Below are 22793 nucleotides of genomic sequence, written 5' to 3'. Positions count from 1 at the left end.
TTGTTCCCCTCTGTTTTCATGAGTTATCATTTAGTTTCCACTTAAATGAGAGAACATGCAATATTTTGTTTTCTGTTTCTTTGTTAGTTAACTAAGGATAATGGTCCACAGCTCCATTTATGTTTCCACAAAATACATGATCTCATCCCTTTTTATGGCTGCATAGTATTCCATGCTGTATATGTACCATATTTTCTATATGCAGTCTAACATTTATGGGTATCTAGGTTGACTCCATGTTTTTGCTATTGTGAATAGTGCTGCATGTGTCCTTAAGGTAGAATGATTTATATTACTGTGGGTATAAAACCAGTAATGGGATGCAGGGTTGAATGGTAGTTCTGTTTTTAGCGTTTTGAGGAATTGCAATGATTGAAGTAATTTACAATCCCACCAACAGTGTATAACCTTTCCCTTTTCCACAACCTCATCAGTATCTGCTATTTCTGCTATTTTTTTTACTTTTTAATTAGCCATTCTGACTGGTGTGAGATGGTATCTTATTGTGGTTTTGGTTTACTTTTCTCTAATGATCAATGATGTTGAGCTTTTTTCATATGCTTGTTGGCTGCTTGGATGTCTTTTTGAGAAATGTCTGTTTATGTCCTTTGCCCACTTTTAAGTGCGGTTGTTTGTTTTTTTCTTGTATATTTGTTGAACTTCCTTTTAGATGCTGGATATTGGACTATTGTCCATACTTCACAAACATTTTCTCCTATTCTTAAGGTTGTCTGTTCACTCTGTTGATAGTCTATTTTGCTGTGCAGAAGCTTTTTAATTTTTATGAAGCAATTGTGGTTTTTGCCATTAGTTTAAAGGTCTCATTTTGTCATTGCTAATAGGTCTCATTCATCAGTTTTTGCTTTTGTCGTTATTGCTTTTGGCATGTTTGTCATGAAATATTTGCCAGTTACTATAACCAAAATGGTATTGCCTAGGTTGCCTTTCAGGGTTTTCATGTTTTTGGGTTTCACATTTAAAGCTTTAATTCATCTTGAGTTGATTTTTATATGGTGTAAGAAAGAGGTGCAATTCCAATCTTCTGCATGTGTCTAGTCAGTTATCCCAGCACCATTTATTGAATAGGGAATCCTTTCTCCATTGCTGGTTCTTGTTAGCTTTACTGAAGTTCAAATGGTTGCATGTGTGATGGCCTTATTTTCAGACTACCTATCTGTTCCACAGGTCTATGTGTCTGTTTTTCTATCAGTCCTATGCTGTTTTGTATTTTGGTTATTGTAGTCTGGTAGTATAGTTTAAAGTTGGCTAACATGATGTCTTCAGCTTCGGGTTTGTGTGTGTGTGTGTGTGTGTGTGTGTGTAGGAGAATTTGTGTGTATGTGTGTGTGTGTGTGTGTGTGTGTGTGTGTTTGCTTAGGATTGCCTTGAGTATTTGGTATTTTTATTTGGTTCTATATAAAATGTAAATACTTTTCTAGTTTTATGAAGAATGTCATTAGTAGTTTGATAGCAATAGCATTGAATTTGTAAATTGCTATGGACAGTATGGCCATTTTAATAATATGGATTCTTCCAATCCATGAGCATACGTTTTCCACTTGTTTGTATCATCTCGGATTTCTTTGATCAGTGTTTTATAATTCTTATTATAGAGATTTTGTATCTCCCTGATTAGCTGTATGCCTAGGTATTTTATTATTTTTCTGGCAATTATGAATTATATTACTTTTCTTACTTGGCTCTTAGCTTGACTTTTGTTGGTTTATAGAAATGCTAGTAATCTTTGCACATTGATTCTGTGTCCTGAAATTTTTCTAAAATTGTTTATCAGCTTAAGGAGCTTTGGTGCTGAGACTACAGAGTTTTCTAGATATAGAAACATGTCATCTGCAAACAGGGATAGTTTGACTTCTATTTCAATTTGGATGCCTTCCTTCCTTTTTCTTGCCTGATTTCCCTGGCCAGGACATCCAATACTATGTTGAATAGAAGTGTTGAGAGAAAGCATCCTTGCTTTATGTCAGCTTTTAAGGAGAATGATTCCAGCTATTCCCCATACAGTATGATGTTGGCTGTGTGTTTGTCATAGATGACTTTCATTATTTTGAGGTATGTTCCTCCAATACTTAGTTTATTGAGAGTTTTTAACATGAAGGGATGTTACATTTTATTGAAAGCTTTTGGTGCATCTATTGAGATAATCATGTGGTTTTTGTCTTTAGCCCTGTTTATGTGATGAGGCACATTTGTTAATTTGCATATGTTGAACCAACCTTACATCCCAGTGATGAAGCCTACTTTATCATGGAGGACTAGATTTTTTGACATACTGCTGGATTTAGTTTGTGGGTTATTTTATTTTATTTTTTTCAGAATGTTTGCTTCAATGCTTATCAAGAATTTTGGCCTGAAGTTTTCTATTTCTGTTGTTTCTTCCAGGTTTTGGTATCAGGATGATCTGGCCTTATAGAGTGAGTTGAGGAAAAGTCCCTCCTCAGTCCTTTAGAATACTTTCAGTAGGAAAGATTCCAGTTCTTTGTACATCTGGTTGACTATGGCTGTGAATTCATCTGGTTCTGGGCTTTTGATGGTTGACAGACTATTAAAAACTCAGTGTCAGAACTTGTTGTTGGTCTTTTATAGTAATCTATATTTTTCTTGTTCAGGCAGTCTTGGGAGGGTGTATGTGTTCAGGAATTTATCCATCCCTTCTATGTTTTCTCCTTTCTGTGCATAGAAGTGTTTGTAGTAGTTTCTGAGGTTAAAAAAAATTCTGTGGCATTGGCAGTACTATCTCCTTTGTCATTTTAGCTGTGTTTATTTGGATCTCGTATTTTTTTTCTTTATTAGTCTAGATAGCAGCCTATCTATGTTATTAAGTGTTTGAAAAAACTTTTGTATTTATTGATCTTTTCAATGTTTTTTCAGGTGTCAATTTCCTTCAGGTCAGCCATGAGTTTGGCTATTTCTTGTCTTTTGCTAGCTTTGCATTTTGTTTGCTCTTGCTCCTCCAATTCTTTCAGTTGTAATAGTAGGTTATTAATTTGATATCACTTTTTACTTTTTAATGTGGGTGTTCAGTGCTATAAATTTCCCTCATAACATTGCTTTAGCTCTGTCTCAGAGATTCTGATACATTGTATTTTCATTCTCACTAGTTTCTAAAACTTATTTATTTCTGCCTTAATTTCATTATTTACCCAAAATTCATTCAGGAGCATATGGTTTTATTGCCATATAATTGCATGGCTTTGAGCATACAATTACATGGAATATAGTCTTGTCATCTATATTTTTATTGTGCTGAGGTCTGAGAGTGTTTTTGGTATAATTTTTGTTCATTTACACTTTCTAAAGATTGTTTTATGTCTAATTTTGTGGTCAATTTTACACTATATGCCATGTCACAATTAGAAGCATGTACATGATGCAGTTTTTGGTTGGAGAGTTCTGTAGAGGTCTGTCAGATCCATTAGGTCCAATGCTGACTTCATGGCCTAAATATTTTTGTTAATTTTCTGACTCAATGATCTGTCTAATATTGATAGTGGAGTGTTTAAATCTTCCCTAATTTTTGTATGGGAGTCTAAATCTCTTTGTAGGTCTCTAAAACCTTGCTTTATGAATCTGGGTGCTCTTGTGTTGGAGATTACACACACACACACACACACACACACACACACACACACACACGATATTTAGGTCTTCTGGTTGAATAGAACCTGTTACCTTTATAAGATGCTCTTCTTAAATTTCTATTTTATTTTATTTAAGTTCCAGTACACATGTGCAGGATGTGCAAGTTTTTACACAGGTGAACCTGTCCCAAGGTGGTTTGGGAACCTATCAACTCATTAGCTGGGTATTAATCCCAAGAAACATTAGCTATTTTTTTCTGGTGCTTTCCCTTCTGTCACCCAGACAGGCCTCAGTATGTGTTCTTCCCCTCCCTGTGTCCATGCATTCTCACTGTTCTTCTCCCACTTATGAGTAAGAACATGCAATGTTTGGTTTTCTGTTTCTGCATTAGTTTGGTGAGCATAACGTCTTCCAGCTCCATCATGTCCTGCAAAGAACATGATCTCATTTCTTTTTATGTCTACATAATATTCCATGGTCTATATGTACCATATTTTCTTTATCCGGTCAATCATTTATGGACATTTGAGTATATTCCATGTCTTTTATATTGTGAATAGTTCTGCAATGAACATATGCTTGCATGTATCTTTATAATAGAATGATTTATATTCCCTTGGATATATACTCAGTAATGAGATTGATAGATCAAATTGCATTTCTTTATCTGGGTCTTTGAGGAATTGCCACATTGTTTTCCATGATGGATGAACTAATTACATTCCCACCAACAGAGTAAAACCATTCCTATTTCTCCACAGTCTCACCAGCATCTATTGTTTATTGACCTTTTAATGATTACCATACTGACTGGCATGAGATGGTATCTCATTGTGGTTTTTATTTGCATTTCTTTAATGATCAGAGATGTTGAGCTTTCTGTCATGTGTTTGCTGACTGCATAAATGTCTCCTTTCAAGATGTGTCTATTCATATTTTCTCTGTTTTTTAACTTTTTTTCTTGTAAATCTGTTCTAGTTCTTTGTAGATTCTGGATATTAGACATTTGTTAGATGGATAGATTGCAGAAATTTTTTCCCATTATGTAGGTTATCTGTCCACTCTAATGATAATTTCTTTTGCTGTGCAGAAGCTCTTTTGTTTAACTAGATCTCTATAGCTAATTTTTGCTTTCATTGCAATTGCTTTTGTAGTTTTTGCCATGAAATCTTTGCCTGTGCCTGTGTCGTAAATGCTATTGTCCTAATTTTCCTCCAAGGTTTCTACAGTTTTGGGTTTTACATTTAGGTCTTCAATCTATCTTTAGTTAATTTTTACTTAGTATAAGGCAGAGATACAATTTCAATTCTCTGTATATGGCTAGCCTGTTATCCCAGCACAATTTATTAAATAAGGGCTCCTTTCCTGCTTGTTTTTGTCTGGTCTCTTGAACATCCGATGTGTGTTCTTATTTCTGAGTTCTCTTTTCTGTTCCATTGGTCTATGTGTCTGTATTTTCACCAGTACCATGCTGTTTTGGTTACTGTAGTCTTGTAGTATAGTTTGAAGTCTGGTAGCATGATGACTCCAGCTTTTTTCTTTTTGTTTAGGATTTCCTTGGCTATCTGGACTTTTTTTGTTCCATATAGATTTTTAAATAGCTTTTAAATTCTGTGAAGAATGTCAATGGTAATTCAATGGGAACAGCCTTGAATATATAAGTTGCTTTTTGCAGTATGGTCATTTTCACGATGTTGACTCTTTCTATCCATGAACATGGAATGTGTTTTCACTTGTTTGTGTCCTCTATTACTTCCTGGTGCAGTGGTTTGTAGTTCTTCTTGAAAAGGTCCTTTGCTTCCCTTGTTGGATATATTCCTAGGTATTTTATTTTTTGCAGAAATCATGAATGTTAGTTCATTCACAATTTGGCTCTCTGCTTATATATTATTTATGTATAAGCATGCTGGTAATTTTTGCACATTGATTTTGTGTCCTGAGACTTTGCTGAGGTTGCTACTTAGCTTAAGAAGCTTTTGTGTTGAGATGATGGGATTTTCTAGATATAGGATTGTGTCATCTACAAAAAAAGATAACTTGACTTCCTCTCTTTCTACTGGAATATGCTTTATTTCTCTTTCCTTATTTTTCTGGGCAGATCTTCCATTGTTATGTTACCTAGAAGTTGTGAGAGAGGACATCCTTTTCTTGTGCCAGTTTTGAAGGGGAATGCTTCCAGCTTTTGTCCATTCAGTATGATATTGGCTGTGGGTTTGTCATATATAGGTCTTATTATTTTGAGGTAAGTTTCTTAAATTCCTAATTTATTGAGAGTCTTTAACATGAAGGAATGTTGATTATATATCAAAGGTCTTTTCTGTATCTATTGAGGTAATTGTGTGGTTTTTGCCTTTAGTTATGTTTATGTGATAAAATACATTTATTGATTTGTGTATGTTGAACCAGCCTTGAATCCTGGGGATGAAGCCAGCTTGATTGTGGTGGGTAAGCATTTTGATGTGCTGCTGGATTTGCTGTGCCAGTATTTTATCGAGAATTTTTGCATTGATGTTCCTCAGGGATACTGACCTAAAGTTTCCTTTTTTGTTGTTGTTGTATCTCTGCCAGGTTTTGGTATCAGAGTGATGGTGACTTCATGCAATGATTAAGGGAGGATTCCCTCCTTTTCAGTTGCTTGGAAGAGTTTCAGTAGAAATGTTGCTGGCTCCTCTTTATACCTCTGGTAGAATTCATCTGTGAATCCATCTGATCTTTGGCTTTCTTTGACTGGAAGGCTACTTATTACTGTCTCAATTTCAGAACTCATTACTGGTGTATTCAGGGATTCAGTTTCTTCCTGTTTCAGTCTTGGGATAGTGCATATATCCAGGAAGTCATTTTCTTCTAGATTTTCTAGCTTATTTTGCATACAGGTGTTTATAGTATTCTCTTATGATTGTTTGTGTTTCTGGGAAGTGGTGATATTCCCCTTATCATTTTTGATTGTGTCTATTTGATTCTTCTCTCTTTTCTTCTTTAGTAGTCTAGCTAGGAGTTTATCTGTTTTATTATTTTTTTTTTAAAAGGGCTCCTGGATTCCTTGATTTTTTGAAGGTTGTGTGTGCGTGTGTGTGTGTGTGTGTGTGTGTATTTGTCTCTATCTCCATCAGTTCTGCTGTGATCTTGGTTATTTTTTGTCTTTTGCTAGTTTGGGGGTTTGCTCTTTGTTCTCTGGTTCTTTTAGTTGTGATGTGGAGGTGTTTATTTGGGATATTTCTAGCTTTTCTATGTGCGGATTTCGTGTTATAAATGTGCCACTTAACTCTGTTTTACCTGTGTTCTAGAGATTCTGATACATTATTTCTTTTATCTCACTGGTTTCAAAGAACTTCTTGATTTCTGCCTTAATTTCATTATTTACCCAGTAGTCATTCAGAAGCAGGTTGTTCAATTTCCATGTAGTTGTGTGATTTGAGTGAGTTTCTTAATCTTGAGTTCTAATTTGATTACACTGTAGTCTGAGAGACAATTTGTTATGTTTTCAGTTCTTCTGCATTTGCTGAGGAATATTTCACTTCCAAATACGTGATAGATTTTAGGATAAGTGCCATGTGGCACTGAGAAAAATGTATGTTCTGTTGGTTTGGGGTAGAGAGTTCTGTAGATATTTACCAGGTCCACTTGATCCAGAGCTGAGTTCAAAGTCCTGAATATCTTTGTTAATTTTCTGTCTTGATGGTCTGTCTAATATTTACAGTAGGGTGTTAATGTCTCCCACTATTGTTGTTTGTGAGTCATTTCTAGGTCCTCTAAGCACTTGTTTGTTGTTGTTTTTCATTTGGGTGCTCCTGCATTGGGTGTGTATATATTTAGAATAGTTAGTTCTTCTTGTTTAATTGAATCACTTACCACTATGTAATTTCCTGTTTGTCTATTTTGATCTTTATTGATTTAAAGCCTGTTATGTCAGAAATTAAGATAGCAATATCTTCTATGTTTTTACTTTCCCTTTGCTTAGTAGATTTTCCTCCATTCCTTTTTTGTTGAGTCTATATGTGTCTTTGCATATCATATAGTTCTCGTAAAAACAGCACACCAATGGTTCTTGGCTGTTTATCCAACTTGCTATTCTGTGTTTTTTAATTGGGATATTTAGCCCATTTACATTTAAGGTTAATATTGTCATGTGTTAATTATATCCTGTCATCAAAATGCTAGCTGGTTATTTTGCAGAATTGTTGACATAGTTGCTTCGTAGGGTTATTGGTCTGTGTACTTCAGTGTGTTTTTGTAATGGCTGGTAACATTTTTTCCCCTACTTATATTTAGTGCTTCCCTCAAAAGGTTTAGCAAGGCAGGCTTGGTGATAATGGATTCTCTTAGCATTTCTTTCTCTGTAGAAGATTTTATTTCTCTTTTGCTTATAAAACTTAGTTTAGCCAGATATGGTATTCAGGGTTTAAATATTTTTCTTTAAGAATGTTGAATATTGGCCCTCAATCTTCTCTAGCTTGTAGCATTTCTACTGAGAGTTCTGCTGTCATTCCGGTGGGCTTCCCTTTGTAGGTGACCTGATCTTTCTCTCTGGCTTCCCTTAAGATTTTTTTCTTCATTTTAACTTTGGCACATCTGATGATTATGTGTCTTAGGGTTGATCTTCTCATGGAGTATCTTACTGGAGTTCCCTGGATTTCATGAATTTGAATGTTGGCATGTCTTGTTAGGTTGGAGAAGTTTTCTTGGATGAGATCCTGAAGTATTTGATACAGCTTAGTTTCAATCTCCCTGCCTTTTTTGGGTATCCCAATCAGTCTCAGCTTTAATCTTTCATAATCCCAGATTTCCCAGAGGTTATGTTTGTTTTTTAATTCTTTTTTCATTAATCTTGTCTATCTGTCTTATTTCAGCAAGATAGTGTTCAATTTCTAAGATACTTTCCTTCACTCTGTTTGGCTATTGATACTTGTGGTTGCATTCTGAAGTTCTCATGTTCTGTTTTTCAGCTTTATCAGGTCATTTATACTTCTCTCTAAACTGGTTATTCTGGTTAACAGCTCTTGTAGTATTTTATCATGGTTCTTAGCTTCTTTGCATTGAGATAGAACATGCCCCCTTAGCTCTGTGAAGTTTGCTGTCACCCACATTCTGAAGCTCACTTCTGTCAGTTCATCCATTTCAGCCTCAGCCCAGGTCTATGACTTTGTTGATGAGGTGTTAGGATCATTTGGAGGAGAAGAGACCCTCTGCATTTTTGAGTTTTCAGTTTCTTTTTATTTATTATTTATTATCTTCTTGAGTTTATTTAGTGTCAATCTTTGAGGATGCTGATGTTTGGTTAGGGTTTTTGTGGGGACGTTTTTATTCATGCTGTTGTTGTTAATTATTGTTTTCCTTTCAATAGTCAGACCTCTCTTCTGTAGGGCTGCTGTTGTTTGCTGGGGGCCCACTCCAGATCCTATTGGTCTGGGTCTCTCCCGCCTCTGGACGTGTCACCAGTGGAGGCTGCAGAACAGGAAAGATGGCTGGCCTGCTACTTTTTCTGAGAGCACCATCCCAGATGGGCACTAGCCTGACACCAGAAGGAACACTCCTAAATAAGGTATCTGGCAGTCCATTGTGGGGCTCTCACCCAGTCAGGAAGCATGGGATCAGAGACCCACTTAACACAGCACTCTGACTACACCATGGCAGAAATGGTGTCCTGCACTGTGGGCGGGGGGCAAGGGAAATCCCATTTTCTGGACTGTCTGGATTTCTCAGAACCAGCAGGGGAAAAAGTAAGTGCAGTAATCTGTAGAGACTGTAGCCACTGCTCCCCCCAGGATATCTGTCCCAGGAAGATCAGAGCTCTGTCCATAATACCCTGTTTAGAGTTGCTAAAATTCCTGCAGGGAGGCCTTACCCAGTGAGGAGAAATGGGTATGGGTACAGCCTAAAGGGGTAGTCTGGCCATGATCTGTTACCATCACTGTGCTGTGCTATGGGAAATTTCTCCTGGTCCAAACCACTCATTCTCCCTGGCACCAGCAGGGGAAACTGGCAGACTGGACCTAAAGTGATGGCTGCCACCCCTTTGCCAAGGAGCTCAGTCATCTTAGGCAGCAGGCAGCCACAGTGATGGCTGCCACCCCTCCTTCCAGGAGCTCAGTCATCTTAGGCATTCTCCAGCCATGTGGCCAGTAAGAACCTGCACAGCTCTGTGCTGGGGATCCAAGGCACTGGTGGCGTGGGATCATGAAGGGATCTCCTGATCCTTGGGTTGCATGAATCTATGGAAAAATTATGGTTTCCCAAGTGGGGTTGCAAAATCACTCGCTGCCTCCCTCGGGTAAGTAGGAGTTCCCCTTGCCCCTTGCAGCTCCTAGGTTGGATGTTACTCCACCCAGCTTTTACATCTTTTCCACAGGCCCTGCCAACTACCTAATCAGTCCCATTGAGAGAGAACCTGGATACCTTAGTTGCTTGTGCAGGATTCAGTCACCATTTTCCTTCTTGGTGAGAACTATTGAGGGTAGTTGTTTCTAGGCAGCCATTTAGCACCTCCCTGTTATAATGCTCTTATTTTTTATCTTGGTTTAAAGTCTGTTTTATCTGAAATTAGGGTTATAACCACAAGTTTTTTTTCTGATTTCCATTAGCTTGGTTTATTTTCCTTCATCTCTTAATTTTTAGCCTATGGGTGCCATTTCCTTCATCTCTTAATTTTTTGCCTATGGTTGCTTTCATCTCTTAGAAACATCATACCATTGGGTCTTGCTTTTTTTATAATTTTCTACACTCTATCTTTTAAATTGGGCATTTAGTCATCTACATTTAAGGTTAGTATTGATATATGTGGATTTTACCCTGCCATAATGTTAGCTGGTCATTCCGTTGGCTTGTTTATGTGGTAGCTTAATATTGTCATGGATCTGTGTATTTGAGTATGTTTTTGTATTCACTGATAATGCTTTTTTCTTTTCACATTCAGAGTTTATTTCAAGATCCCTTGTAAGGTGTGTCTGGTGGTAATGAACTTCATCAGCATTTGCTTATCTGAGAAGGATCTTATTTCTCCTTTGTTTCAGAAGCTTAATTTGGGTGGATGTAAAATTCTTGGTTGAAGTGTTTTTTTCTTTAAAAATATTGAATATCGGGTCACAATATCTTCTGAGTTGTAGGGTTTTACTGAGAGTTCCACTGTTAGCCTGATCGGGTTTTATTAGTAAGTTACCTGCCCTTCTTCTCTAGCTATCTTTAGCATTCTTAAAGAAAGACATTTTTAAACAAACAAACACCATGATAATTTCATTGCAAGCAAAAAGCACTAAAAGAAATGCTGATGAGATTTCTCCATGCAGGAAAATATTACCTGAGATGATCGACATTTAACACAAGATAAAATAAAAACCGTCAGAAGAGCAAGTATGTGGGGCACAATATAAATATTATTTACAAATAGTAGTAATAATAATCTATAAGTTTTAAATGCATAAAGTGTATGATAATAGTGTAAGAATGTAGATAGAATAAACTGAAGTGTAAGGTGCTTGCATTGTTTGAGAACTGACAGAAATATCAATTTGTACTAAAGTATAAAAGGTCAAAGATTAATATAATTCCTGGAATAACCACAAATTAATAACAAAAGAATGTATAAATGATAAGATAATAATGGGGAAATGTAATTAAATAGTAGAAAACTAAAAGTAGTACTATATAAACTCAGAATTACAGTTGAAGCTTTAGCATACCTATATTAATAACTAAATAAACAAAAAGAAAAAATGCAGCTAACAAACATATAAAAAATGCTCATCACCACTGTCATTGCAGAAATGCCCATCAAAACCATATTGAGATACCATCTCACACCAGTTAAAATGGCAATCACTAAAAAATCAGGAGACAACTGATGCTGGAGAAGATGTGGAGAAACAGGACTGCTTTCACACTGTTGGGAGTGTAAATTAGTTCAACCATTGTGGAAGAAAGTGTGGCAACTCCTCAAGTATCTAGAACTAGAAATATCACTTGACCCAGCAATCCTATTACTGGGTATATACCCAAATGATTATAAATCTTATTATAAAGACACATGTACATGTATGTTTATTGTGGCACTGTTCATAATAGCAAAGACTTGGAACCAACTCAAATGCCCATCAATGCTAGACTGGATAAAGAAAATGTGGCAAGTATACACCATGGAATACTATGCAGCCATAAAAAGGATTAGTTCAAGTCCTTTGCAGGCACATGGATAAAGTTGGAAGCCATCATTCTCAGCAAACTGATGTCAGAACAGAAAACAAAACATGTTCTCACTCATAAGTCAGTGTTGAACAATGAGAACATATGGGCATGGGGAGAGAAACATCACACACTGGAGCCTATTTTGGGGTGTGGGGCTAGGGGAGGAATAGCAGGGGGTGGGTGGGTAGAAGAGGGATAGAATTAGGAGAAATACCTAATGTAGATGATGGGGTGATGGATGGAGCAAACCACCATCACACGTGTATACTTATGTAACTAACCTGCATGTTCTACACATGTACCCCAGAACATATATATACACATATATATATACACATATATATACACATATATACACATATATACACACATATATACATATATATACACACATATATATACACATTTATACATATATATGCACACATATATACATATATATATATATATCTCAGTGGAGATATAGAAAATTTGAATAACAAAATTTGACATACTATAAAGACACTACACCGAACAACTGCATAATATATTATTTTTTCAAATTCACAAAAGGGACCATATACTGGGCAATAAAGCAAGTCACAACAAGTATCAAATTATTGAGATTATATGGCATATGATTGCAGGCCTGCCCCAGTAAAACTGAGCACCTTGCAGGACCCCATGGCCCTAGGCTCCAGGCAGGCCTGGCAGACTCTGTCTCCAGGCTTGCCCCCACTCTAGACAAGGCTCATACCTGCAGCCTTCAGGCCAGCACCCATGAATTGAGTGTCCAGGCCTATCTCAGTGCCAGACTAGCCACTACAGCTCTGGCTTGTTCCATAGAGCAGAACTGCAGCCCTGCTCAAAGCTCCAGTCCTGTCCTACTACCAGGCTGACTCCCACAGCTCTAGTCACTAGGCTGACACTTGAAGACCCCGAGTTCAGGCAGCCCCCACAGCCTTAGGCATCAGACTGCCCATAGAAGACTGCCCACATAGACCAAAACTTCAGGACTGCCCAAGCCCTAAAATTGGCCCCCACAGTCCTAAAATACAGATTGGGACTTGCAGACCCAAGCTCTACACCAGCCACCATGTTCTCAGGCCTGGTGGGCACCCATGGACCAAACCTCCAGTTTGGCCCTAGCACACAAGCTTAAGACCTGTTCAGTGCCAGGCTGACCTTTGTGGTCTGAGGCTTCTAAGTAGATTCTGATAACCCACACTCCCACAGACTCAGGGTCCAGAAACAACCCAGAAAATTCCAGTACTAGGCAAGTCTTCATGGACTCAGGCACCAGAGCTGCTCCTGTGGAACAAGGTTCCAGTCTGGTCCCCGTGGACTGAGGCTTCAGGTCAGCCCTAACAGATAAAGGTCCCAGTCTAGCCCCTGAACATAGTTTCCAGTAAAATTGAGCACCAGGACAGCCCATGAAGCTGCAGACCAACATGTGTCTACCTAACCTCCAGCTTCATCTCAGCAGCTAGTTGGTGCTTGCAGACCTCAGATCCATACTGGACTGCATTACTTTAGGCAACAGGCTAGCTCTTACACATATAGCCTTCAGTCTTGCTCTTACAAACACAAGCTCTATGTTTACCCAATACCAGGCCAGGTTTTAGGCCCAAGATTCCAAACTGACCCTTATGGCCACAGGCTCCAATCAATCCCTTAAAGACCTTTCCTCCAGGTTCATCCCACTGACCTAGGCTCCAGACTGAGCTTCCTATCCCAGGATCCAGGTATTCTCTAGCACCAGGCTAGTCCAAGGTGCTAAGACATTCCCAATGACTCCAGGTCTGTTCCAGCAGACTCAGAGTCCAGGCACACTCCAGTAGATCCTGGTGCCTTTCTGCCACACACAGGCCCAGGACCCAGGCCAACCCCATATTCTCAAGCTCCAGGCCCACCCTGGTGTAGGCTAGCCCCATGGACTCAGTTTCCAGGACAATCCACATGAACCCAAGCACCAGAACAAAGACACCAACTGTCCAAATCCTGTGGACTCAATCTCCAGGATCTTTTGAATGCCAAGTTGATCACTGTGGACCCAGGCTTCAGGCTAGCTTTCATGATGCATGTTCCAGGCCCAACTCTTGTTGCCAGGCACCAGGCCTACCCAACTGCTTACCTAGAAACAAGTACAGTCTGACTGAGTATCCCAGCACTAGGCCCATCTGTAAACCAAGCCAGATTTCTTTCCCACAATCTCTGGATAAGATTACTGGTGAAGGGCATTCCCTTCTGAAGCAAATTCGTAAATACTGAAATAAGTGCATACTTCTTCAAATGTGCATACATCAATGCATTGCCACAAATATTAACAACAATCAGGAAAACATAGCACCACCAAAGGAACAACATAAAAGACCAGTAACCCACCCAAGGGAAATGGATATTTTAAAACTTCCTGACAATGATTTCAAAATAATCACCTCAAAGTAGTTCAGTGTGCTACAAGAAAATACAGATACTCATATAGACAACGCCATGAAAATAACACTCACAAAAAATGGAAAATTCAATAAAGAGATAGAAACTATAAAAAAAGAACCAAATAGAAATTCTGGTGCTAAAGAACATAATGATTAAACTAAATAATCTCATAGAAAGAGAGCTTCAACAGCAGACTCAGCCAAGCAGAAAAAGAGTCAGTGAACTTATAAGTAAAGAAAGTTTTTTAAAAATTACCGACAACTGAAAAAGAGATAAGAAATATAAGAAATACCACAGGAATTAGAGAAACACAATTAAACACATTATATATATATATATATATATATATATATATATATATATACACATATATAGTGTGTGGTGAACACTATATATATATACATATATATGTGTATACATGGCTGTTACATATATATAGTGTTCACTACTATATATATATGTACACTCACATATGTACTATAGCACTACTATCTTCAGATTCAGGCTTCCATAGGGAACCTTGGTGCATATTCCCCACAGATAAGGGGAAGCCACTATAAATCACAATAAAATTTTAAAAATATTTTGACAAATATTTTGAATATAATAAAGAAAACTGATATTTACAAACTTGTGCTACTCTAATTTCTATTCAGATAAAATATTATAATCTTCAGTTTATATATCAGAAAATAAGAAGGGCTGAAAATCTATGACCTATGTATCCACTAAAAGAGCTAAAAATAGAGCAACAAATTAAAGCCAAAAAGTAAGAATACAAAATAACAAATGTAACAGGGAAAATTAAAGAGAAGACAACAGCTTTATGCCAATTAATTTGAAAATTTAGATAAAATAGACAAATTCTTTGGGGAAAAACACATGAAAAGTTAAGTGGAAGGAAATAGAATACACTAAATATGTTGACTTAATAATTAAAAACTTACTGGCACAGTGAACTCCAGGTCCAAATGTCTTCATTGATCATTTCTTCCATATTACTAAAAAAATTGTTTACAAATTAATTGAAAGAGTAGAAAAGGAGGAAACATTTATAAATTTTTTATGAAGTGAGCATAACTTAGCTACCAACACCTGGCAAGATCTTTAATTCAAAGTATAATTATAGGCCTACACCTTTCATAAACCTTCATGCCAAAATTCTTTTTTCTTTTCTTTTCTTCCTTTTTTTTTTTGAGCTAGGGTGTCTTTCTGATGATGATGGCTCACTGCAACTCCTTTAACTCCTGGGCTCAAGTGATCCTCCTGCCTTACTCTCCCAAGTAGCTAGAAGTACAGGTGTACACTTCAATACCTGGCTGACTTTTATTTTATTTTTTGTAAAGATAGAGTCTATGTTGTCTAGCCTGGTCTCAAATTCTTGGCCTCAGGAAACCCTCCAATCTTAGCCTCCCAAGGCATTGGGATTACTAGCATGAGACAGTGTCCAGCTGATGCCAAAATATTTAAACATTTTTGGAAAATTTAATAAATAGGATATTATATCATGACCTAGTGGAGCTTATCTCAGGTTGTTTTAACATATGAAATTGACTACATTGAGACAGTAAAGAAAAAAAACTATATGATTATTTCAACATGTAGAGAAAATATTTGATAATATCTATCACTTATTTACCATAAATTTTAAGCAAACATGAAATAGACAGGAACTAACTTAATCTAAAAAAAGGAATCTAAAGAAAACCTGCAATAAATGTATTACTCTATAGTGAAAAGTTGGAAAGCTTTTCCTGACCTCGGAAACAAGAAAAGCACGTTCACTAGTATAATTTACATGGTAATGGAAATATTAGTGCAATAAGAAGAAAGATTAGGCAAGTAAAAATAAGTTAAAATAAAAAAAGAGGAAAAGAACAAATAAAACTGTCATTATTTAAGGGGAACATGACTGTTTACAGAGAAAATTCAAAATATCTACAGAGGCACTTATTAAAATTAATAAGTGTATTTAGTAAGATTATTAAAGACAAAAGATAAACTGTAATAATAGCCAGTCTGACTGGTGCGACATTGTATCTCATTGTGGTTTTCATTTGCATTTCTCTGTTGATCAGTGATGTTGAGCTTTTGACTCTTACTAAAAATTCAGAAAATAACAGATGCTGGCAAAGTTGCAGAGAAAAAAAATGCTAATAGACTGTCGGTGGGAGTATAAATTTGTTCAACCATTGTGAAAAAAATGTGGCAATTCATCAAAGACCTGGAGGGAGAAATACAATTTGACCCAACAATCACATTACTGAGAATATACCCAAAGGAGTATAAATTATTCTATTATAAAGATAAGTGCACCCTTATGTTCATTGCAATCCTTCTCACAATAGCAAAGAGATGGAATAAACCCAAATGCTCATTAACGGTAGTCTGAATAAAGAAAGTGTGGTACATATGCGCTATGGAATACTATGCAGCCACAAAAAGGAATGAGATCATGTTCTTTTCAGGGCTATGGATGGCTTTGGAAGTTATTATCCTCAGCATACTAAAGCAGGTACAGAAAACCAAACACTGCATGTTCTCACTTATAAGTGGAAGCTGAATAATATAAACACATGGACACATAGAGTGGAACAACACATACTAGGGTCTATCAGAGGGTGGAGAGTGAAGGGTGGGAGGAAGGAGAGAATCACAAAAAATGACTAATGGGTACCAGGCTTAATAAATGAGTGATTAATCTGTACAGTGAACCCTCATGACACAAGTTTACCTATATACGAAATGTGGGCTTGTACTCCTGAGTTTTAAAAGATAACAAAAAGATGTAATTACCTGTCTATATACCAGTGAAATAATTAGAAAATATTGTAATAATACCGTTTATACAATCGAATAAAAGTAACAAATATCTAGAAATAAATATAAAAATATATACGTACAATAGCTTTATACTGAATAGTAGAAACTAATATTAAGATAAATTTTAAAAGATACACAAATAGATGTATATACCTTGTTAGAATTTGAAAGGCTCAGTAATACAAACTATAGCAATTATTTCCAACTTGATGTATTAATTCAATGCAGTCCCAGTAAATTTATAAATGTTTTTCTGATTATTGTCTAGTAATTCTACCTTTTATATGGAAATAAAGAATTCAAGAATAGACAAGACAATTTGGAAGTAAAATAATGTGAAAGATACATAATGCCACATATTAATATACCAAGTTAGTTTAGAATGACAGTAATTAAGACAATGGAATATAGACACAAAGACAATTGATAGAGTCTACTGAAAAGCAAAATAAGACATAGGAGTAGGCAAGGACTTCATGAACAAAACACCAAAAGCATTGGCAACAAAAGCCAAAATAGACAAATGGGACCTAATGAAACTCCATAGCTTCTGCACGGCAAAAGAAACAGTCACTAGAGTGGATCGGCAACCAACAGAATGGGAAAAAATGTTTGCAGTTTACCCATCTGACAAAGGGCTGATATCCAGAATTTACAAAGAACTCAAACGGATTTACAGGAAAAAAACAAACAAGCCCATTCAAAAGTGGGCAAAGGATATGAACAGACACTTTACGAAAGAAGACATATATGAGGCCAACAATCATATGAAAAAATGCTCATCGTCACTGGTCATCAGAGAGATGCAAATCAAAACCACATTGAGATACCATCTCACGCCAGTTAGAATGGCGATCATTAAAAAATCTGGAGACAACAGATGCTGGAGAGGATGTGGAGAAAAAGGAACACTTTTACACTGTTGGTGGGAGTGTAAATTAGTTCAACCATTGTGGAAGACAGTGTGGCGATTCCTCAAGGCCTTAGAAATAGAAATTCCATTTGACCCAGCAATCCCATTATTGGGTATATATCCAAAAGACTATAAATCATTCTACTATAAGGACACATGTACACGAATGTTCATTGCAGCACTGTTTACAATAGCAAAGAACTGGAATCAACCCAAATGCCCATTGATAATAGACTGGATTGGAAAAATGTGGCACATATACACCATGGAATATTATGCAGCAATCAGAAATGATGAGTTTGTGTCGTTTGTAGGGACATGGATGAATCTGGAGAATGTCATCCTCAGCAAACTGACACAAGGACAGAAAATGAAACACCGCATATTCTCACTCATAGGCGGGTGATGAAAAATGAGAACACAGGGACACAGAAAGGGGAGTACTTAACACTGGGGTCTATTGGGGGTAAAAGGGGAGGGCCAGTGGGAGGGGGAGGTGGGGAGGGATAGCGCTGGGAGAAATGCCAAATGTGGGTAAAGGGGAGAAGGAAAGAAAAGCATACTGCCATGTGTGTTCCTATGCAACTGTCTTACATGCTCTGCTCATGTACCCCAAAACCTAAAATCCAATAAAAATTAAAAAAAAAAAGAAAAGCAAAATAAGAGACCTATATAGATACAGTCATACAAATTATACCAGAGGTTTTATGTATTGGGGAAAAATTGTATTTTCAACAAATAATTTTAATAAATTAAGTATCTACAAGGGAAAAAATGTGATCTCTGACCACCATTTCACAATAAGTACCAGAATCACTCTCAAATAGACTGAAGACCTAAAGCTGAAGAATACAATAAAACTGTCTTGCATGCTCTTCTCATGTACCCCAAAACCTAAAATCCAATAAAAAGTTAAAAAAAATAATAAAACTTTCAGGAGATAACAGAGGACAATATCTGAATGATACAAAGTAGACAACTGTTTATTAAAATGGGCATAAAATCTATAACCATAATGAAATAGCATGATATATTAAGTTTCCATTATCTAGTTATTACAAACTGTACCAGTTTTCCCTTCTCTGATAATGAAAATAAAAAATAAATAAATAGAAGAAAATATACATCTCCGAACATCATGACAAAGATTCTTTAGATAAATAGTATGATTAAGACAACAATATGAATAATGGCCAATATTTTAATTGTGCTTTTATAGTGTTTCAGTGTTCAAAGTAAACTTTCTAATATGCTATCTTGTATAACAGAGTTGAATAGTTATATTTGCTTGATTTGATCTGGAGGGAAGTCCTATTCTTAAAATCTTTTATTTCTTTTCAGTTTATTCACTCCCTACTTCAAATCTACTATTTATAAACATAACTTTCTTCTTGTCCTATTTTTTTTTTTGCTCCATTGATGTTTAATTCATCACTTTTCTTTAAATTGTACTTCCTGATAATTGAATTAACCCTCAAAATAGGCAATAAAATATGCTGTAGTTTTCACTAAATTATTCATTTAACTCTTAAATATTAAGTACTGCTGAAGGCTGAAAAATTAAAAATATTCATACTTTAATTTCTAAAACCTGGACATGTTATCTTACATGGCAAATGGGACTTTGCATTTGTGGTTAAATTGAGAATCTTGAGACTGGGAGGTTATTCTGCATTGTTCAAAAGGTCGAAAAATGTAATTACCAAAATTGTTATAAGAGGGATAAAAGAGGGTCAGAGGAGGAGAAACAAAGTGATTATGAAAGCAGAGACTGGAGTGATGCAATTTGAAGGAGGAAGAAGAGGGACAAGCCAAAAATTATGAGTAGTCACTGAAAGCTAAAAAAGACAAGGAAATAGATTTTCCCCTCAGACTTAAGAAGAAATCACCCTTGTTAACCCTTGGATTTTAGCCCAGTGAATTCAGTTTTAGATTTCTGACCTCCAGAACTATAAAACTATGTTGTTTAAGCCACTATGTTTGTGACCATTTTCCACAACAGCAATAGAAAATTAATACAAATGTTGGTACCAGGAGTGATTATTGCTGTAACATATATTTAAAGATGTAGAAGTGGTTCTGAAACTGGACATTGGGAAGAGGTTACAATAATTTTGAGAAGTCTGATAGAAAAAGCCTAGATTGCATTGAATAAAACTCCAATAAATATGGATGCAGCTGAGCTGTTTTCTACAGTTATGTAAAGAACAGAACTTAAGAGATGAACTTGGATATTCAGTTGAGGAAATTCTGAAGTAAAGCGTTGAATCTGTGATGCAGTTTCTCCTTGCTGCCTATAGTAAAATGAGAGGGAAAATAAATATAATTAACAAAAGAATTGCCATGGAAACAATCACCAGGACTTAATTATTTGGGAAATTCTCACTTTACGTAGATTTTAAAAGATGTTAAATTAATGTTCATTGTCAAGGAGGTGTTCTCCAGAGAGAATGCTGAGTGGGGCTGGACAACATTTTGCTAGTGCTGGAAGATAAAGCATGTGACTTATGAATCTGCTCAACCATCTCAGCAAAAGCCAGGAAAATAGACTAAGTGTATAAAAATATTTTCTGTATAAACATTTGTGGAGGATGTTTTTTTAAATGACTGGAATTCTCATAATATACACAAGAGAACCATGCATTTATGAGAATGTTATATCAACAGAAACACTGAGAGTCTGGGATGAAATGGACAGAGAGAAGAAGTATGAAAGAATTAAATTGACAAATCTCTATAGGCGGAAATCAGGTTGGCAGAGTGACTCAGTTGCAAACATATGCTATCCTTTAAGAAAAAAGATGGCTAACTCTGAGGACAGAGCTGAAAGCCTATGGGGTGGAGCCATGGGTCAAGGTAGTGCAATCTCAAGCCACAGTAGATTATTCACAGACTCCATTTGTATCTAACAGAGTTTGCTCCATTTGACTTAGAAACTGCTTGAGGCCTATTCCATTTTTTTTTCTTTTATTTCCCATTTTATGGAGTTACAATGTCTATGAGTGTTTGTTATTCTATCCATGTTCAATCATTGTGTTTTTGAAGCACAAAATGTGTTTTCCAATTGTACAGTGCTACAGATATAGGGCAATTTCATCCCAGGATGGAAGACATATAGACTCTCACTATACCTGATTTAGATGATTTACACTATAGCAACTGGGACTTTAGAGCTGATGATATTTGGATAAGATATTAGACTTGGGCTAATACTGAGATGAGTTTATAGTTTTGTAGATGTTAGTTTAGTTTTGAGTGACTGTGGTTGCATGGGGGATAGACATGAATATTTGGGATTCAAGACAGACTGTGGTAGGTTGAATAATATACCCTAAAGATAACAGTTTTCTAATCCCTGGAAGTTGCAAATCTTACCTTACTGGCAAAACACAATTTGCAGGTGTAATTAAGTCAAGGATCTTGAGTTGGGGAGATAATCTTGGATTATCCAGTTGGGTCCTAAGTGTTATTATAATTGTGCATATAAAAAACAGGTAAAATAAGGCTTGACTACAGAAGAAATGCTATATGACAACATCACAGAGATTAGACTGATACAGTCAAAAAGCCAAGAAATGCTAGCAGCCACAAGGAGCAAAAAGAGGCAAGGAATACAATCTCTTCTGATGCCTTCAGAAAGAATCAGCCCCTCCAATAACTTGATCTTAGTTCTCAATGATTCATTTTGTACTTATGCCTTCCAGAAATGTAAGAAATTAAATTTCTATCATTTTAACCACAAAGTATATGGTAATTTGTTACAGAGGCAATAAAAAGCTAACCAAAGGAACAAGCACAGAGGTTACTGTAATAACCTAAATAAGAGATCAAAATGATTTAGATTTGGTGGCAGAATTGATGTTGAGACTAAATTATAGATACATATTAAAAGTAAGCCATATAGAATTTGTACTGGATGTTAACCGCTAGAGAAAGAGGGCAATCAATGATGACACAAAAGACATGCTGAATGTGTGTGTGTGTGTGTGTGTGTGTGTGTGTGAGCATGCACACACACACATTTTCATGTGTTTGTTAGCTTAAACAACTGCCTGAATAGTAGTGCCAATTTCTAAGATGCAGAATATTTATGGATGAGCAGGTATCAAAGGGGTATAAAACAAGGATTTTGTTTTGCACATATTAAGTTTGAGATATTTATTAGACATCTAAGTGGATTGTCAAAAAAGTGGTACATATAAATGTAAAAATTAGAGATGTGGTCTGGAACAGAGATATAAATTTAGAATTCACCAACATTTAGATGGCATATAAGATCATTGGAATGGATGATATTATATACTAAATGTTTGTAAACAGGAAAAAAAAGAGGTCCAAGGACTAAGTTTTTGAGCTATTCAACATTTAAAAATTGAAGAGATGATGAGAAATCAGCTACAGAGGCTGAAAGTAAAGAGATAATAGGATAGAAGATAAACCAAGAAAACAAAGTAACACGATAGCCAAGAGAAGAATAATTTATGAAGGGGATCAATTGTATCAAGTGGTATTAGCGGAGTTGTAAATGTGAAAACCTTTGGAGAATTTTGTTTCCATGGAATGGTAAGAGCAAAATTTAAAATAAGTTTGGGAGAGAAAAAAAAAAACCTAGTAATAGTGATTATCTCCAGTAATGTCCTGGGAATCTAGTATGGGAGAGGGAATTTTGCCAACTCGTTTTTTGTATATTTTAAATTATCCGCCATACATATGAATTCAATTTTTCAATTAATATCAGTTTAGAAAGAGACTGTTAATTGTACAATTGGAAGTGGAGATAACTAATATAAATAATTCTTTCCAAGAACTTTACTATATAAAACTTACAGAAAATGAGATGCCACCTGAATGGGGCTGTGAAGGA

The 22793-nt window shown here is 36.1% G+C and overlaps 1 protein-coding gene across 1 annotated transcript in view; it reads right to left on the bottom strand.

The window, feature by feature from the left end:
• The window catches only part of CYLC1 (cylicin 1), a 47295-nt gene that overhangs the window by 21527 nt on the left and 2975 nt on the right, over positions 1–22793 (bottom strand). The window contains exon 2 of the mRNA XM_035288867.3: positions 15141–15194. Coding sequence (XP_035144758.1) covers positions 15141–15194 — 54 coding nt within the window. The remainder of the gene's footprint in view (positions 1–15140; positions 15195–22793) is intronic.

Source organism: Callithrix jacchus, chromosome X, assembly GCF_049354715.1.
Source record: "Callithrix jacchus isolate 240 chromosome X, calJac240_pri, whole genome shotgun sequence".
NCBI classification, from domain to species: Eukaryota; Metazoa; Chordata; class Mammalia; order Primates; family Cebidae; genus Callithrix; species Callithrix jacchus.
The sequence above is the reverse complement of the archived record's forward strand: the minus strand, read 5'-3'. Positions and strand labels throughout refer to the sequence as shown.